This window comes from Melanaphis sacchari, unplaced genomic scaffold (assembly GCF_002803265.2).
Source record: "Melanaphis sacchari strain LSU unplaced genomic scaffold, SCAv2.0 Contig0_pilon_pilon, whole genome shotgun sequence".
In the NCBI taxonomy this organism is placed as follows: domain Eukaryota; kingdom Metazoa; phylum Arthropoda; class Insecta; order Hemiptera; family Aphididae; genus Melanaphis; species Melanaphis sacchari.
In genome coordinates, this window is record NW_020270366.1 from 20394780 (window position 1) to 20408419 (window position 13640).

Genomic DNA, 13640 nt, shown 5'->3' on the forward strand with positions numbered 1-13640 from the left:
ATGCAAAGTACAATATTAGGGTTAGATGAAGACCAAGGGCCAAAACACAGTGCAACCACACCTGTATTAAATATAATATTGTATCTACTTATACAACTATGGCGGCTATTTCTGAATGGTCAAATTGGCCATAAAGATAATAACATAACATAATACAATATCATACCTATTTTTGTAGTTAATACTACAATGTCTATAATACACATTATAAAATATTATGCATGTTAATAGTATATACAAGAAAAAAGTATAAACAGTCTATAATTATACTAAACCTACTTAACTTTGGTTCTGAACTTAATACGAACTTACATGTTTTGTATATGAACGGTCGTTTTAGCTATTTATTTAATTTTAAATTCTCTACAGCTGCAGCTGCGAGTACAGCTACTGAATAAACAATAACTATTTAAGTATTGAATATAAATGAAAACCATAAAAAAAAAAAAAAAGTTAAATTCCATCACCAATACTAAGGTAATATCATTGATTATAGAATAGACTCTATTCTATAATCAATGGTTATATCCACCATATTATTAGTGGAAATTTAAATATTTTTACTTAATATGATTTTAATGTTGTGAAATAGATAACTTACAATAGTTAATGAATAGTGATAATTTATATTACATATTTATATAGATAGTTAGACACTAAAACTTTAATACAAATAAATTATGATCGCTCATATATTAATTTGTTCTACATAGAAACTGTAGGTATAAGCAAGCCATGCATTGCTTTAGGCCGGTAAAAATTTTTAAAGAAATTGAGGCGGCAAATTGTAATATTATGCATATAATTATTTAATTTAGTATCTTAAGAGCAGCATTAAAATTTTTGCTTTAGGGCGGAAAATATCTTATAACATTTTGTTTTCAACACAACAATTTGAACAGCAATTAGTTTTATGTACACCTTATACACAACTTCCATATATAGTTATCAAGGGCCGAGCGCCGCTATACACTATATATATCTATAGCCAATAAAGTTACTGTTTATAATTTAAATTGTAAATTGTAATAATACATATAAGTATATAATCATTGATTATAATATAGGTAACATAATAAAATAAAATAATCAATTCTTTAATCAATGGTATAACGGATAATTTAATATTTATATTATATTCTAGACACGCGCAAACTTGTATTAGGATAATAAGGCCACCGACAAAAAGCTACAAAATACACGAGATACATACAAGTAAGCTATACAGAATATCTCGTCACATGTGTCCCACTTTTAACTTATTTTATCATCAATTTATCCACCTTCAACGTATAATGTCCATCAAACCATCCTATATAATTAGGCTTGCCAAATTTTAAAATCACCAAACCGGGACATTATATTAAAATAACCTTTTTTTTTTTAGTATGTTAGTATAATTATATGGAAATAATAAACAAATAACATAATACGATAATCATGTAATGATATTATGTACAATGTTATTCCATATTTCAAAACATGGATATTTAACCTCTTCAATAATATTCAAATAACACAAAAAATACCTAAGATCTGGAGGAAAACCAAAATAATCACACTTCCAAAACCGGGAAAAACCCTTACAGATCCAAAACATTTTAGACCTATTTCATTATTGTGTCATATGTACAAAATTTTCGAAAGAGTTCTACTCAATAGACTAATCCCATTTGTGGATGAAAAGTTAATACCATAACAGGTAGGATTTCGACCTGGCAAATCATGCACAGGACAGATTCTCAACCTAACCCAGACAATAGAAAGCGGTAACGAAGCAAAGAAAATCACAGGTGTAGTTTTCATAGATCTAACAGCTGTCTATGATATGATAAATCATAGAATAATGACATACAAGTTGTATAAAATCACACACGATTTCTGTTTCGTAAAATTAGTAGAAACTTTACTAAGTAATAGAAGGTTTTTTTGTAAGTCATAACGAAAAAAATAGTAGATGGAGAAAGTCTAAAAATGGTCTACCGCAGGGCAGTGTACTAGCACCAACAATGTTCAATATATACACCAACGACCAACCAATATTAAAAGACCAATCAATAAACCACTACATATATGCTGACGATACCGCTATTACAGTGCAAAACACGAGTTTTGAAACGGTAGAAAAAAAGATAACTATGACACTTAAAGAAGTTGGTACTTATTACCAAAGAAATCACTTACGACCAAACCCAGCGAAAACCCAAATATGATCCATCCATCTAAGGAATAGGATAGCAAAACGCCTCTTAAATGTAATCTGGGAACTGGGACGGTATAGAACTCGAAAATATCCAACATCCCAAATGTTTAGGAATAACTCTGGATAGGTCCTTAACATACCGAGTTCATTGTGAAAAGCTAAAGAAAAAAATATCGTCACGAAACGGATTGTTACGAAAATTAATAGGAAGCTACTGGGGAGCCCAGCCACATACATTAAGAACTACTGCAATGGCTTTATGCCTATCAACAGCCAAATACTACGCATCACCAGTATGGGGGAGATCTGTCCACTCAAAACAAATTTATGTCACACTAAATGAAACGTGTCGACTGGTGACAGATTGTCTAAGAAATTCTTAAGTTGAAGAAATATATGTACTTGCTGGAATTGCACCACCGGCAATCAGGAGGGCAGTACAAGCAGATTGGGAGAGAACTAAGATGACGAAAGATGACAGACATCCAATGCATGGAATTAAAGCAAACAATTTCCGGCTAAAATCGAGAAACAGTTTCCTAAAAAAGACGAAATTCTTAACAACAACTAAGGAACAGGAAAGAGTTATACAATGGACAAACCAAATTAGAGACAAAAGATGGGTCCACAACGAAGCGTTACCATCAGGGAATCAATTAAAATGGCCCATTTGGAGAACTTTAAACCGAATGAGAACAGGAGTTGGACGCACTAAGGATAACATGAAGAAATGGGGACAACTTGTGAATGTGGGATGGAACAGTCAATGAAACATATTCTGCAATGCCCAATCTGTCCTTACTCATGCACACAAGATGATGTCAAGAATGCAAACAACAACACCAAAGACGTAGCTAGTTTTTGGGCTGAAACCATTTGAACCAGAATACGACAATCATTTACCATTTATGTGACTTTGAATTATTTTAATCTGTTTGTTTATTTATTTTATATATTTGTTTGTCTTTTATATTTATATTTATGGTTTTACTTTATATGTATACTTTGTTAGTTATTATTTGAAGATTGTACCTACATAATGATGTGCCTGACACAATCGATATTAAATAATATAATGTTAAAGTTATTTTAGCTCGGCTTCTATTAACTGGGACAAAATTAATGACCAGCCGGGACACCGAGAAATGTTGTTAAAACCGGGACTGTCCCGGTCAAACCGGGATAAATGGCAAACCTATATATAATGGACATCGAACAAACAACCAAACAAAAAGATGGAATCATCATTTTTCAAAATTAGTACAAGTCACAATCACCATTCCGATTGGAAACAAATCAAAAAAATGAGATTAGAATTGTCTTCTGACAAAACAAAACTAGCTCGATTTCCAATAGACAAAATCCAAAAACAAAAATAAAAACTTATGAAAACATACAAGAAAAAATATATGAAATATGTATAGTAATGGTTTAATACAACAGAAAATTAATGAATATTCCATAGTTATTACTTACATAATATAGTTTTATTTTATTATTATCATAATAGTTTTTTTAATTGTTTTTTTTTTTTTTTTTATTATTATTATTAATTATTATTATTTTTACACAAATTTTAAAATAAATAACAATATATTATATTTTGTATAGTTATTTTAATACCTACTTGATATCTTTTTCATCGGTTGCGTTTTTTCCTTAGGCTTTTTTTATCTTAGATTCGCGTAAACTATAATTGAAGTGTACATAGCTAATAAAATGCGCTACTCAAAAAATAAATGCCCTAAATTATCGTACTAGATACTTTGTTAAAAATAATCCTAACTTTTGCAAATTTTAAATAAGTAGGTACACTTTAAGACCATAATTTCAAATTTTTGAGATTTGTTATAGGTAACCTATTAAATTGATGCACAATTTACATTTTTATATTATGTCTATAATGTTAACGAATAACGAGTGTTGTCTAAAATTATAACAAATTACATGAAATATAACTTATATAACTAAATAATAGGTACCTACCTATATTATAATATGTATAAAATTTTAATTTCGATTGATCCCCTAATAATATTATACTCTGTACTGTTAATACTAAATATTAGTATAATATGATATTCGTTGTAGATATACTAACGTAGGTCCTAATATGTACACTATAGGTACTATAAACAGGAATATTATATATATTTCTGTGAAGGATACCTACTAAAAAGTAAACCTATGTTATTGTTACATATTTTATATTTAAAAAATATAACACTTTAAATTATCATTTATAATACTGTTATAAGTAGGTATGAAATTATCAACATTTTTAATATTCTAAAATAATAAACAATTTTTAATAACATACATCTTATACGCAAAACATGATGATACAATTTAAAAATATGTATACAGTATGTGTGTACCATAGTTTCAATGTCAAACTCTTTAAGAGTGGGAAATGAATAAGCTTACTTACTATATGGTAACTATTAACTATTGTAAGTAAAAACAGCTAAAACTATTTAAAACTTAATTTTAATCTTTTTTTCTGTATAGGTACCTACTGGTACTCTACTCATAACTGATCTAATAATGCAGTTTATACAAGGTTGAAGGTACAAGTATAAAATTGTCTAGATTCTAAGTTCTTAGATTATATTATAATTTATATGGGAGACACCACAGATATACAACTCAAAGAACTTAAAACTTGTTAGATTTATATTATTATTTTATAGAATAACTCGAACAAGGTATGAATTACTACACAGGATTATACGTCTAAAATCTATGTCTAGCCATATGAACGAAATTGCAGCTACTGTTAATTGTTATAGTATTGTTCAAAACTTCAATGTTCAATGGTTTTTTTATACATTTTTAAATTATTTTTGTATAGTATTTTGTGATACAACTTACAATTATTTAGATACAATATTTTTTTTACCGTACCAAATGAATGAGATATCACCAACAGAGATACGTGTCAACGTGTATTATACTATTATGATTATCGCGAAATCGAAAATGATAACACCGATCAGATATCAAATTATTCCAACACGTATATATATTTCATAATTCATTTATTTAAAAAAATTTTAAATCCATTTATACAAGTAGTTTAAATACACTTGTAATTTACATTGTGTGTATAATCATCAAGTGATTTATTTGCGTTTAAATATGGTGTTATTAACTATGATAGCGAGAATTCCTGATGGATTGCCTTTAGCTGCATCAATGCAAGATGATGAACAGGTATTTTAAATTTTTCTTTAGAACCATTTAGAACATATTACGAATTAATGATTAGTAAATGATTTGTTAAATTATATTATTATATTTTTCATACAGGTCGGAAGAAAATTAATTGAATACCAAAATCAAGCAAAACTTCTTTTCAAAAAATTAAACTTTCAGTCTCCAAAACAATGTACGATTGAATCTGTACCATATTATTTCCAGTAAGTATAATATAAATATAATTTAATTATTTTAAAATTTTAATGGTATGGTATGAAATATTTTTTTTTAAGCTATTTAATTGAAAGAGATGTTTGTTACTTGGTATTATGTGAAAAAAACTTCTCAAAACGTTCTGCATTCAGTTTTCTGGAAGACATAGCAGCTGAATTCAATAGACTGTATGGACGACAAGTATCAACAGTTTCACGGCCTTACACACTAATTGAATTTGGTAATTTATTATGATTGTATTACCCAAATTCAGACCAAGTCTTGAGAACTTATAACTTAAAAGTTAAATGCGAATCAAAGAAAAATGATTAAGTAGAGTACATAATAATGTCAATGTTGAAAATTATATTATCTTTATTGAAATTTTGATTTCATGATACACACATTTTTTTAATGTATTTCTTATGTATACATTTCTACAGTGTCTTATGTGTCAATATGCATAGAGGTTTTTTTTTAATTTTTTAAATTAATTAGTATTAACTTATAATTATTTTAGATAACTATATTCAAAAAGCAAAGAAAAATTATATAGATTCTAGAGTACGAAGAAATTTAAATTCATTAAATAATGAACTTCAAGATGTACAAAGAATAATGGTTCAAAATATTGATGATGTATTACAAAGAGGAACTGTTTTATCAGGTAATATATTTTCATGTTACTGTTTAGTCTACGTTTTTAAACTGTCAGACAATACATCCTAAATAATATTTAAACTTGACTAATTAATATGATTGAATATAAAATAAACTAGTCTCAACCATAACAATTATATAAACTTTTCTTGATCAAATTTCTGCACCAAAAAACTATTTATTGACTTATCATATTATCTCAGGAAAATATCATCGAATTAAAAATTTTCTTATTGGAATTGAATTCTAATTTTATTAAATTATTAAATAAAATCAAGAATATGAATAGATAAAACTTAATTTTTTTTCAATTATATTAATATTATATTAAAATATATTTTATAACTAAGACATAATGTGAGCATAATCAATAAACATGATAAAATAATATAAAATGGTATAGAGATTTATAAAATATTTATAACAATATTATAAAAATCTACATTTAATAACTTTTAATTGTCATGATATATTCTGAACTACATTAGAAGTATTTTGGGTATGTAATTAATATTTTTTATTAACTAAGTTTATTCAAGTATCTTATATTTGTTTGTAAAAATCCAATGTTCAGCATTTCTTAACTTCATTTGATTAATTTCAAAATTTTAGACTGAATTTCATTATTGCAATCTATATAACAATACAATATTTATAAATTAATAAACATGAATGAAATAAGTAAAATACAAAATGTGCCAAGCAATTTAGCTGTATTAAAAACAAATTTAATTACACAATCAATAAAAAATGAAATACAGTTTTTAAACTTAAATATTATAGAAATAAAACATTAATGTTATTATAATATCTGTATTGTCTTTTTCAGAACTCGACACAAAAGCACAAAATTTATCTATACTATCAAAAAAATACAAAAAAGAAGCAACCAATCTCAATCTCAAATCAATGTATGTAAAACTTACCGCTGCAGCAGTTTTTGTTATTTTATTATTTTTATATTTTTATGTTTTATAAATAATCGTTAATAATTTATTTAATATTAAATAATAATATGGACGGGGGGAGAAATTTTATTTAGTTTATGAAAACTTTATACCTATTGAAATAAATAAATAATTATCTTCAGAACCTACTCTTTATTTATAATTTGATGTATAATATTCTTCTTCAAGTTCATACAATTCTGTAGACATATCATCGACTAGACTTGTGAGTTTACGATCACATTCTACTTGTTTAGTGCGAAAAAGTTTTGAATTTTGAGCAATGGCTTCATTGACTGATGGAAAATCATTCAATATAAGATATTGTTTCATATCTGAAACCAGTTTCAAAAGTGATTCCCCTGCTCGGACAATGTTGGCTGCTCTTACTTCCATTTCAAAAGCGATCAATTCGCTTCTAGTAGCTTTGGAAATTTGTGTTTGATCATCATCAGTTTTGCACAATTTTACAATACCTTAAAATAAGAAATATTAACATTGGTTTATATTATATTTTTAAAAAGGAATTATATAATAAAACTAATTTATTAAAACCACATACAAATAATTTTAAGAAAAAATAAGTAAATGAATTAGCCTCTATTTTTAAAAAAAGTATACAAATCTATAATATATTATTTATTAAATTATTTGTTTTTAATTGGGTAAGTAATTTCTGTAAAAAAATATTAAATTTAATATCAATATACTAAAGAATGAAGTGAAAAAGTTGATAACTCATGATATAAATAATTTTAAATTAGTCTAAATTTTCAAAATTTAATTAGAAATAAAAAATAATAGCATAAGTAATAGTAGAAAGTATCAAATCTGTAATACACAAACAAAAGAAAAAAAAGTATTAATACTTTAATTCAATAGCTTTGAATTGCATTAAAAACAAAATAAGATAAATCTCCTTTAAACTTTTAAAAAATTTTACTGTAGAATAAAACAATTTTGAAAATTTAACTAAAAATAACTCAATAAGAATCAAAACATTAAAAAAAATTAGTGTAAATATCTAAAAAAAACCAAGTCTGTAGTTTTTATCTTTAACTAACAAAAGTACTATAACTATATTTAACAATAATGTAAAATTGGGCTCTCTTTCTACCATCATAATAAAATTGTACTAGACACCATCATTGTTGAAAATTAGAGCAAATTTTACACAAAACGTCATTCACAAAAACACTAATTAAAAAAAAAAAACCCCCCGATTGTTACACATCATACATTTTCATGATATGCTCAGTATTTATAATTTTAAAATAACAAGTAGTGAGTTTACAAAATATTCATTCCTATATTATCTGTCTTTAAAATAAATCATCAATTTAAAATAATCTTGTAATATAAAATATTTATTCAATTTAGAAGAAAGAATAAATTTATAAATGGAGCTCTTCTATTAAATTAAAATGTAAATATAGTGAATTCTGCTTGTATAACTCACCTTCAAAATTTTCCAGCATACATTTCACATCACTTTTTAAACGGTTTGTATAAGATTTTGTGACAGACATTGCAGAGGACAAATTATTAAATAAATAAATATAAGCAAACACCTACAACAGATTAAATATAAAAATTATTAATTATTTAAACTCATAAGAAACATGATTACAACAAAATCAATTTAAAAATATTCAGGAATTAAAAATACTAATTAATTAATTTTAAATAGGTAATGATAACGGTTTTTGAAATTTATAAAACCTTAGTATAATGTAATTGTAATATCTATTGCTTTAATATTTAATATAACATTAGAATAAATTATAATACCTGATGTCTGCATTAAGAAATACAAATCACTTAAGATTTACTATTCTCGGCTTAATAGTTATTAGTTAATATTAAAATATGATTACGTTTTAACTGTTTTAAGACATGACATTTATAATAATTTATATGTTTATAAAATATTGCTAGATATTTATAATATAATTAATAATTATTAACATGATTATGTAAAACATGTTGATAATATTATCAGCAGTACTATCAAATAATTTGAGTCGATAGATTCATTTATCCATGAAAAAAAAATTGATCCTATATTTTTCTCTTCTAAGGGTTAGAACACAGTGCTGTTTGGAGGTATGTCAATATAACCTACAATATACAAATGTTCTTCTTGAACCGTAGTCTCTACGAGTTTTATTCATTTCGTTTACTTTGCGATTATTCGCATTTATATCCTCGTTTATCTAGTTGATCGTTTGGCTTTTTGACATCATGGCTCCAAAAAAGGTAGTTCAACTTCATTTTAATTATAAATTGCGTTTGCTTAGTATTAAATTTATTGTAATTACTTGTATTTTCTATGAAGACGAATTGGAACCCTATGTAGAAAACATTTGTTATTTAGAACACCTTCATTACTTGAGATTAATTACATTGTTTTGTTTTATTAAATTCGAATATTTTAAACATAAATAGTTTGATACCCAATTAATTATTAGACACTAACACGACTTTTCATTTCAGCCAAGTTCCAGTAAAAAGGTTGGAAAGAAAGCGAAGATTGCACCAGCACCTCTGGTTAGTGAGAAACCTAAAAAAGTTCTCAAACAGAAGGTTGTTAATCCTCTGTTTGAAAAACGACCAAGAAACTTTGGAATTGGTAAGTAGATTGATATTTTATATTAAATTTATTTAGTACCTAGTTCATCTAATTATAAAATATAAGAATAAAAATTGTTTATTGCAATGATGGTTGAATTTCTTCACCTGAATTTAAATTAATTCTACACTGTAGTTTTATTATAAGTAGTGCTGTGAATGACATACTGAGCAGACTTAATTTATATATTTTACTTCTGATAGTAGCTTATATAGTTTTTTTTTTTTGAGATATCTGAGGATACCTTCTCATTTCATTTTGTTATGTTTATTGATTTAATTTGTTTTTTTAATTGAAAGTAGGAAATATGTACAGATCCAAGTTTAAAAGATAATAACTATTTAAATACGAAGCTTAGCTATGATGCGTGAATTTCTTCAACGGAACTTTTCATACAAAAAATTATGTTGAGAATAATGTTGAAAATGACATTCTGAGCTTATATGTATTTAAATTATTGAATGATGAGTTTTTTGATTAATTGATTTATAATGATAATCTAACATATTACGAGCTTTTTAACTCTGACGTTTCAATTTAACTTGGGCTATTGTAATATCCTCTTCAATTAAAAATTATTAATAATTATCCAATGTCAACATGTTTGCTGCGATCATATTGTATATATTTTTCTATGCTAATAAAATTATTTATGTTTCAAAGATTAATATGTAACTAAATTAACAATTTCCCTGTAGGTTTTTAATAATTAAATGTGATGTTCACAAAATCATGCAACTGGTGTCATTAAAGTGAAAATATTTTAACAATTATAAATATTTATATACATTCATTTGAGAGCACCATGATGTTAAATGTTTTTATTAAAAAATGTTTGAAAGTATATATATTTTTTTTTTTTTTTTTTTTTATTGAACTTAAGCCCGGCAACTAGGGCCATTAGCTGTTTGTAGGGGTTATGAACTATGGTAAGGGATAAGGTGGGTATGGTAGGTTATATTTTATGATTGTTACGGTTGATAGCAAACACGTGTATGTATGGCAAGGTTTTTAACCACTATGATCCCGTGTGGTCACCCATCTGGAGCTAATAGCTGTGGCCGTTACTTACTCTCAGTTCCATTCTGTGACTGGTAGCAGCCATCGCGCCACGCCAAGCCACTGTATAATATTTGATGAGCTTTTTAACCCTGAACATAGTAAATGTTAAATATATAGTACTTCAATGTATTGAATACTCTTTGTTTAATGTGTACGTGTAAAAATTACTTTATTTAATACTAATTCTAGTCATTTAAATCTACCCAAATTGCTATGATGAGTTGTATAATTATTGAAAATATCTATGAGATTTTAATTTATGAGCTTTTTAACACTGAGCAATCTGGTTATAAAGATACAATTGTTTCTAAGATTAAACATTACATGAATATTTTATTTTTTTTAACTTATTTAATCAACATTATAGTTTTATTTCAATGTTTTGTTCATTTTTATGTCTATACTAAATAAATTAACTTGATTAATTAATTTCTTAGGTCAGGATATTCAACCCAAAAGAGATTTGAGTCGTTTTGTAAAATGGCCAAATTACATTCGTATTCAGCGACAAAAGTCTGTTCTTCAGAGAAGGCTCAAAATTCCTCCACCCATCAATCAATTTTCATATGCAGCTGATAAAGCTACTGGTAATATCAAGTTATAACCAACTGATATATTAGATATTTTAATAACAATGTGATTTTTATTGTATTGTTTAGTCACCCAGTTATTTAAACTAATGGAAAAGTATAGACCTGAAACAGCTGCTATGAAAAAAAGGAGATTGCAGGTAATTATTATCAATTAAAATAAACCTTATAAATTGTAAGATGTAAGAGCTTATTTATATATATATTTTTTTTTCTTTTAGAAAAGAGCTGAAGATAAAATTGAAACAAAGGAAGATCAACCAACTAAACGTCCAAATGTTATTCGTCAAGGTATCAATACTGTTGTAAACCTTGTTGAACAAAAAAAAGCGCAATTAGTCATCATTGCTCATGATGTGGATCCTTTGGAGGTTATTTTTTTTTAATATTTATTAAATTTAAAATCTGTTTATTTATAATAATTTATTTTTTAGTTGGTAATATATCTGCCAGCATTGTGCCGCAAAATGGGAGTCCCATATTGCATAATTAAGGGCAAATGGAGGTTGGGAAACCTTGTCCGACGTAAGAACTGTACTGCTTTGGCTATTACACAAGTAATAATTATAATATATTAATAATTATCAATATGTTCTTGCAATATTTAAACAATTTATTTTATAAAATTTAGGTTGATACTGGTGATCGGGCTGCTCTAGCTAAACTGGTGGAATCTATTAAAAACAACTTCAACGAACGATTCGATGAGTTCAAACGTCATTGGGGTGGTGGTGTTTTAGGTGCTAAATCTGCGTGCCGTCTCGCCAAAATTGAAAAAGCGAAAGAAAAGGAACTGGCGCAAAAACAATAAGATTTATGTATATGACATCTACCTAATAAAACATGAAAAATTGATATTTTGTATTGACTATTTCATTTATATTACTATTTAACCCTCAAAACTCATCATATTATTTATATTAACAATTGTGTAGTGAAGTGATTTAATATTTGCATTCAATATGTCAATATTTTTTAATAATATTACTTTAAATATTTATTTTTTGACAGATAAATTAACTTCAAAACATTAACAGATATTCACTTAATATTACAAGTTATTTTTATTTGCTTTGCAATTGTGGATACTTTCTACATTTATTTTCTATTTTATGATTAATTTTAATGTAAATAGTTTTAAGTTCAGGTACACTAGGTTCACTAAGCAGTAATGAATACAGAGTATCATTTGTAAATCTTAACAAAAAGTTTTTTATCATGCCCTCACCGGTATCCAAGTTGAGACTAATGACATTGAATATGTTTAACTTTGATTATTTATTTTTTTAGTTATATCAATTACTAATTATTTTTGTATGAGGAGGTAAAATATAAATTAGGAATTTGATCAAGGAGACACACGCCCTATTAGTAACGCTTAGGTTAATAAGATTTACAGGAAATTAAGATAATAACAGTAAATTATTGATATTGAATGGAAATTAAGTAGGTATTTTTTATTAAACAATGAACCAGGCAATTTGATGAATTTTATAATCCTGTTATCACAATGATTAAAATCTAAACATCACTGGATTGTGTCTTAATCCTTTGGTATTGAAGTTAATTTTTTGAGTTAAACATCATATAATATGAATTAATAGAAGTATAGAAAGAACCGAAATATTTTTACTATAAAAGAATATCTATTACTTATTACCAATATTACCTAAATCACACTTAAAATAATGTATTTATAAGTAATAAGTCCATTGAAGGTATAATCAGTATAATTAATAATACAGGATAATTACCCATTAAAAACTTAAGATCTTAATCTGTGCCCTACTACCCCGCGATAAAGAATAATATGGGTTATCTTTAATAAAGTAATATTAAATATTATACTTAACACAGTCTCAAACTTATTAAACAAATATTAATAATTGTGATATAGAATAATAAATTGATTTTAACTCAATGTCTCAATATATTACATGATATTATTTTGAATACATACTAAAATTAGTTCAGGATTTTAAATAATAAATAATTCAGAATTCAAAATATAAATACCCATTATTCCGAACATAAAAAAAAAATGAATTAATCAAGTATTATTCTTGTAATAGCAATAACTATTAAGTAACACTTAATATATGGCTACACTGTAAAACTAATAGACGCATGCG

General features: G+C 25.9%; 3 protein-coding genes and 1 non-coding gene across 5 annotated transcripts; 3 read left to right on the forward strand and 1 right to left on the reverse strand.

Annotated features, from left to right (window-relative positions):
* Nucleotides 1–5199: 5199 nt before the first annotated feature.
* LOC112593393 (vesicle-trafficking protein SEC22b) lies at nt 5200–7288 on the forward strand. Its single transcript, XM_025337773.1, has 5 exons — nt 5200–5419; nt 5516–5625; nt 5698–5858; nt 6138–6284; nt 7107–7288. Exons 1-5 carry the CDS (start codon nt 5345–5347, stop codon nt 7253–7255), a joined length of 642 nt encoding a protein of 213 aa, XP_025193558.1. The 5' UTR covers nt 5200–5344; the 3' UTR covers nt 7256–7288.
* On the reverse strand, nt 6728–9142 carry LOC112593401 (mediator of RNA polymerase II transcription subunit 22). Of its 2 annotated transcripts, XM_025337786.1 has the most exons (4): nt 9016–9142; nt 8684–8795; nt 7375–7700; nt 6729–6910 (listed from the first exon to the last, which is right to left on the reverse strand). In XM_025337786.1, the coding sequence occupies exons 2-3, from the start codon at nt 8751–8753 to the stop codon at nt 7378–7380; spliced, it is 393 nt and encodes a 130-aa protein (XP_025193571.1). In that variant the 5' UTR covers nt 8754–8795; nt 9016–9142; the 3' UTR covers nt 6729–6910; nt 7375–7377. The 2 variants fall into 2 exon arrangements, with proteins under 2 accessions (XP_025193579.1, XP_025193571.1); XM_025337794.1 differs by lacking the exon at nt 9016–9142 and having other exon boundaries at nt 6728–6910; nt 8684–8791.
* A 208-nt stretch (nt 9143–9350) lies between these two features.
* LOC112604381 (60S ribosomal protein L7a) lies at nt 9351–12368 on the forward strand. The gene is made up of 7 exons (XM_025353404.1): nt 9351–9483; nt 9721–9856; nt 11356–11505; nt 11578–11648; nt 11730–11879; nt 11943–12065; nt 12140–12368. Exons 1-7 carry the CDS (start codon nt 9469–9471, stop codon nt 12317–12319), a joined length of 825 nt encoding a protein of 274 aa, XP_025209189.1. The 5' UTR covers nt 9351–9468; the 3' UTR covers nt 12320–12368.
* LOC112601958 lies at nt 11127–11201 on the forward strand. Its single transcript, XR_003115074.1, has one exon. It is a non-coding gene; the product is annotated as a small nucleolar RNA SNORD36 (small nucleolar RNA).
* Nucleotides 12369–13640: the final 1272 nt, after the last annotated feature.

Coding starts and splice junctions, on each gene's coding strand:
- LOC112593393 (XM_025337773.1), top strand. CDS start 5,345: ATGGTGTTATTAACTATGATAGCGAGAATTCCTGATGGATTGCCTTTA. Junction 5,420..5,515: donor CAATGCAAGATGATGAACAG/GTATTTTAAATT, acceptor TTTTTCATACAG/GTCGGAAGAAAATTAATTGA. Junction 5,626..5,697: donor TCTGTACCATATTATTTCCA/GTAAGTATAATA, acceptor TTTTTTTTTAAG/CTATTTAATTGAAAGAGATG.
- LOC112593401 (XM_025337794.1), bottom strand. CDS start 8,753: ATGTCTGTCACAAAATCTTATACAAACCGTTTAAAAAGTGATGTGAAA. Junction 7,701..8,683: donor TATGCTGGAAAATTTTGAAG/GTGAGTTATACA, acceptor TCTTATTTTAAG/GTATTGTAAAATTGTGCAAA.
- LOC112604381 (XM_025353404.1), top strand. Junction 11,506..11,577: donor TGCAGCTGATAAAGCTACTG/GTAATATCAAGT, acceptor TGTATTGTTTAG/TCACCCAGTTATTTAAACTA. Junction 11,880..11,942: donor ATGATGTGGATCCTTTGGAG/GTTATTTTTTTT, acceptor TTTATTTTTTAG/TTGGTAATATATCTGCCAGC.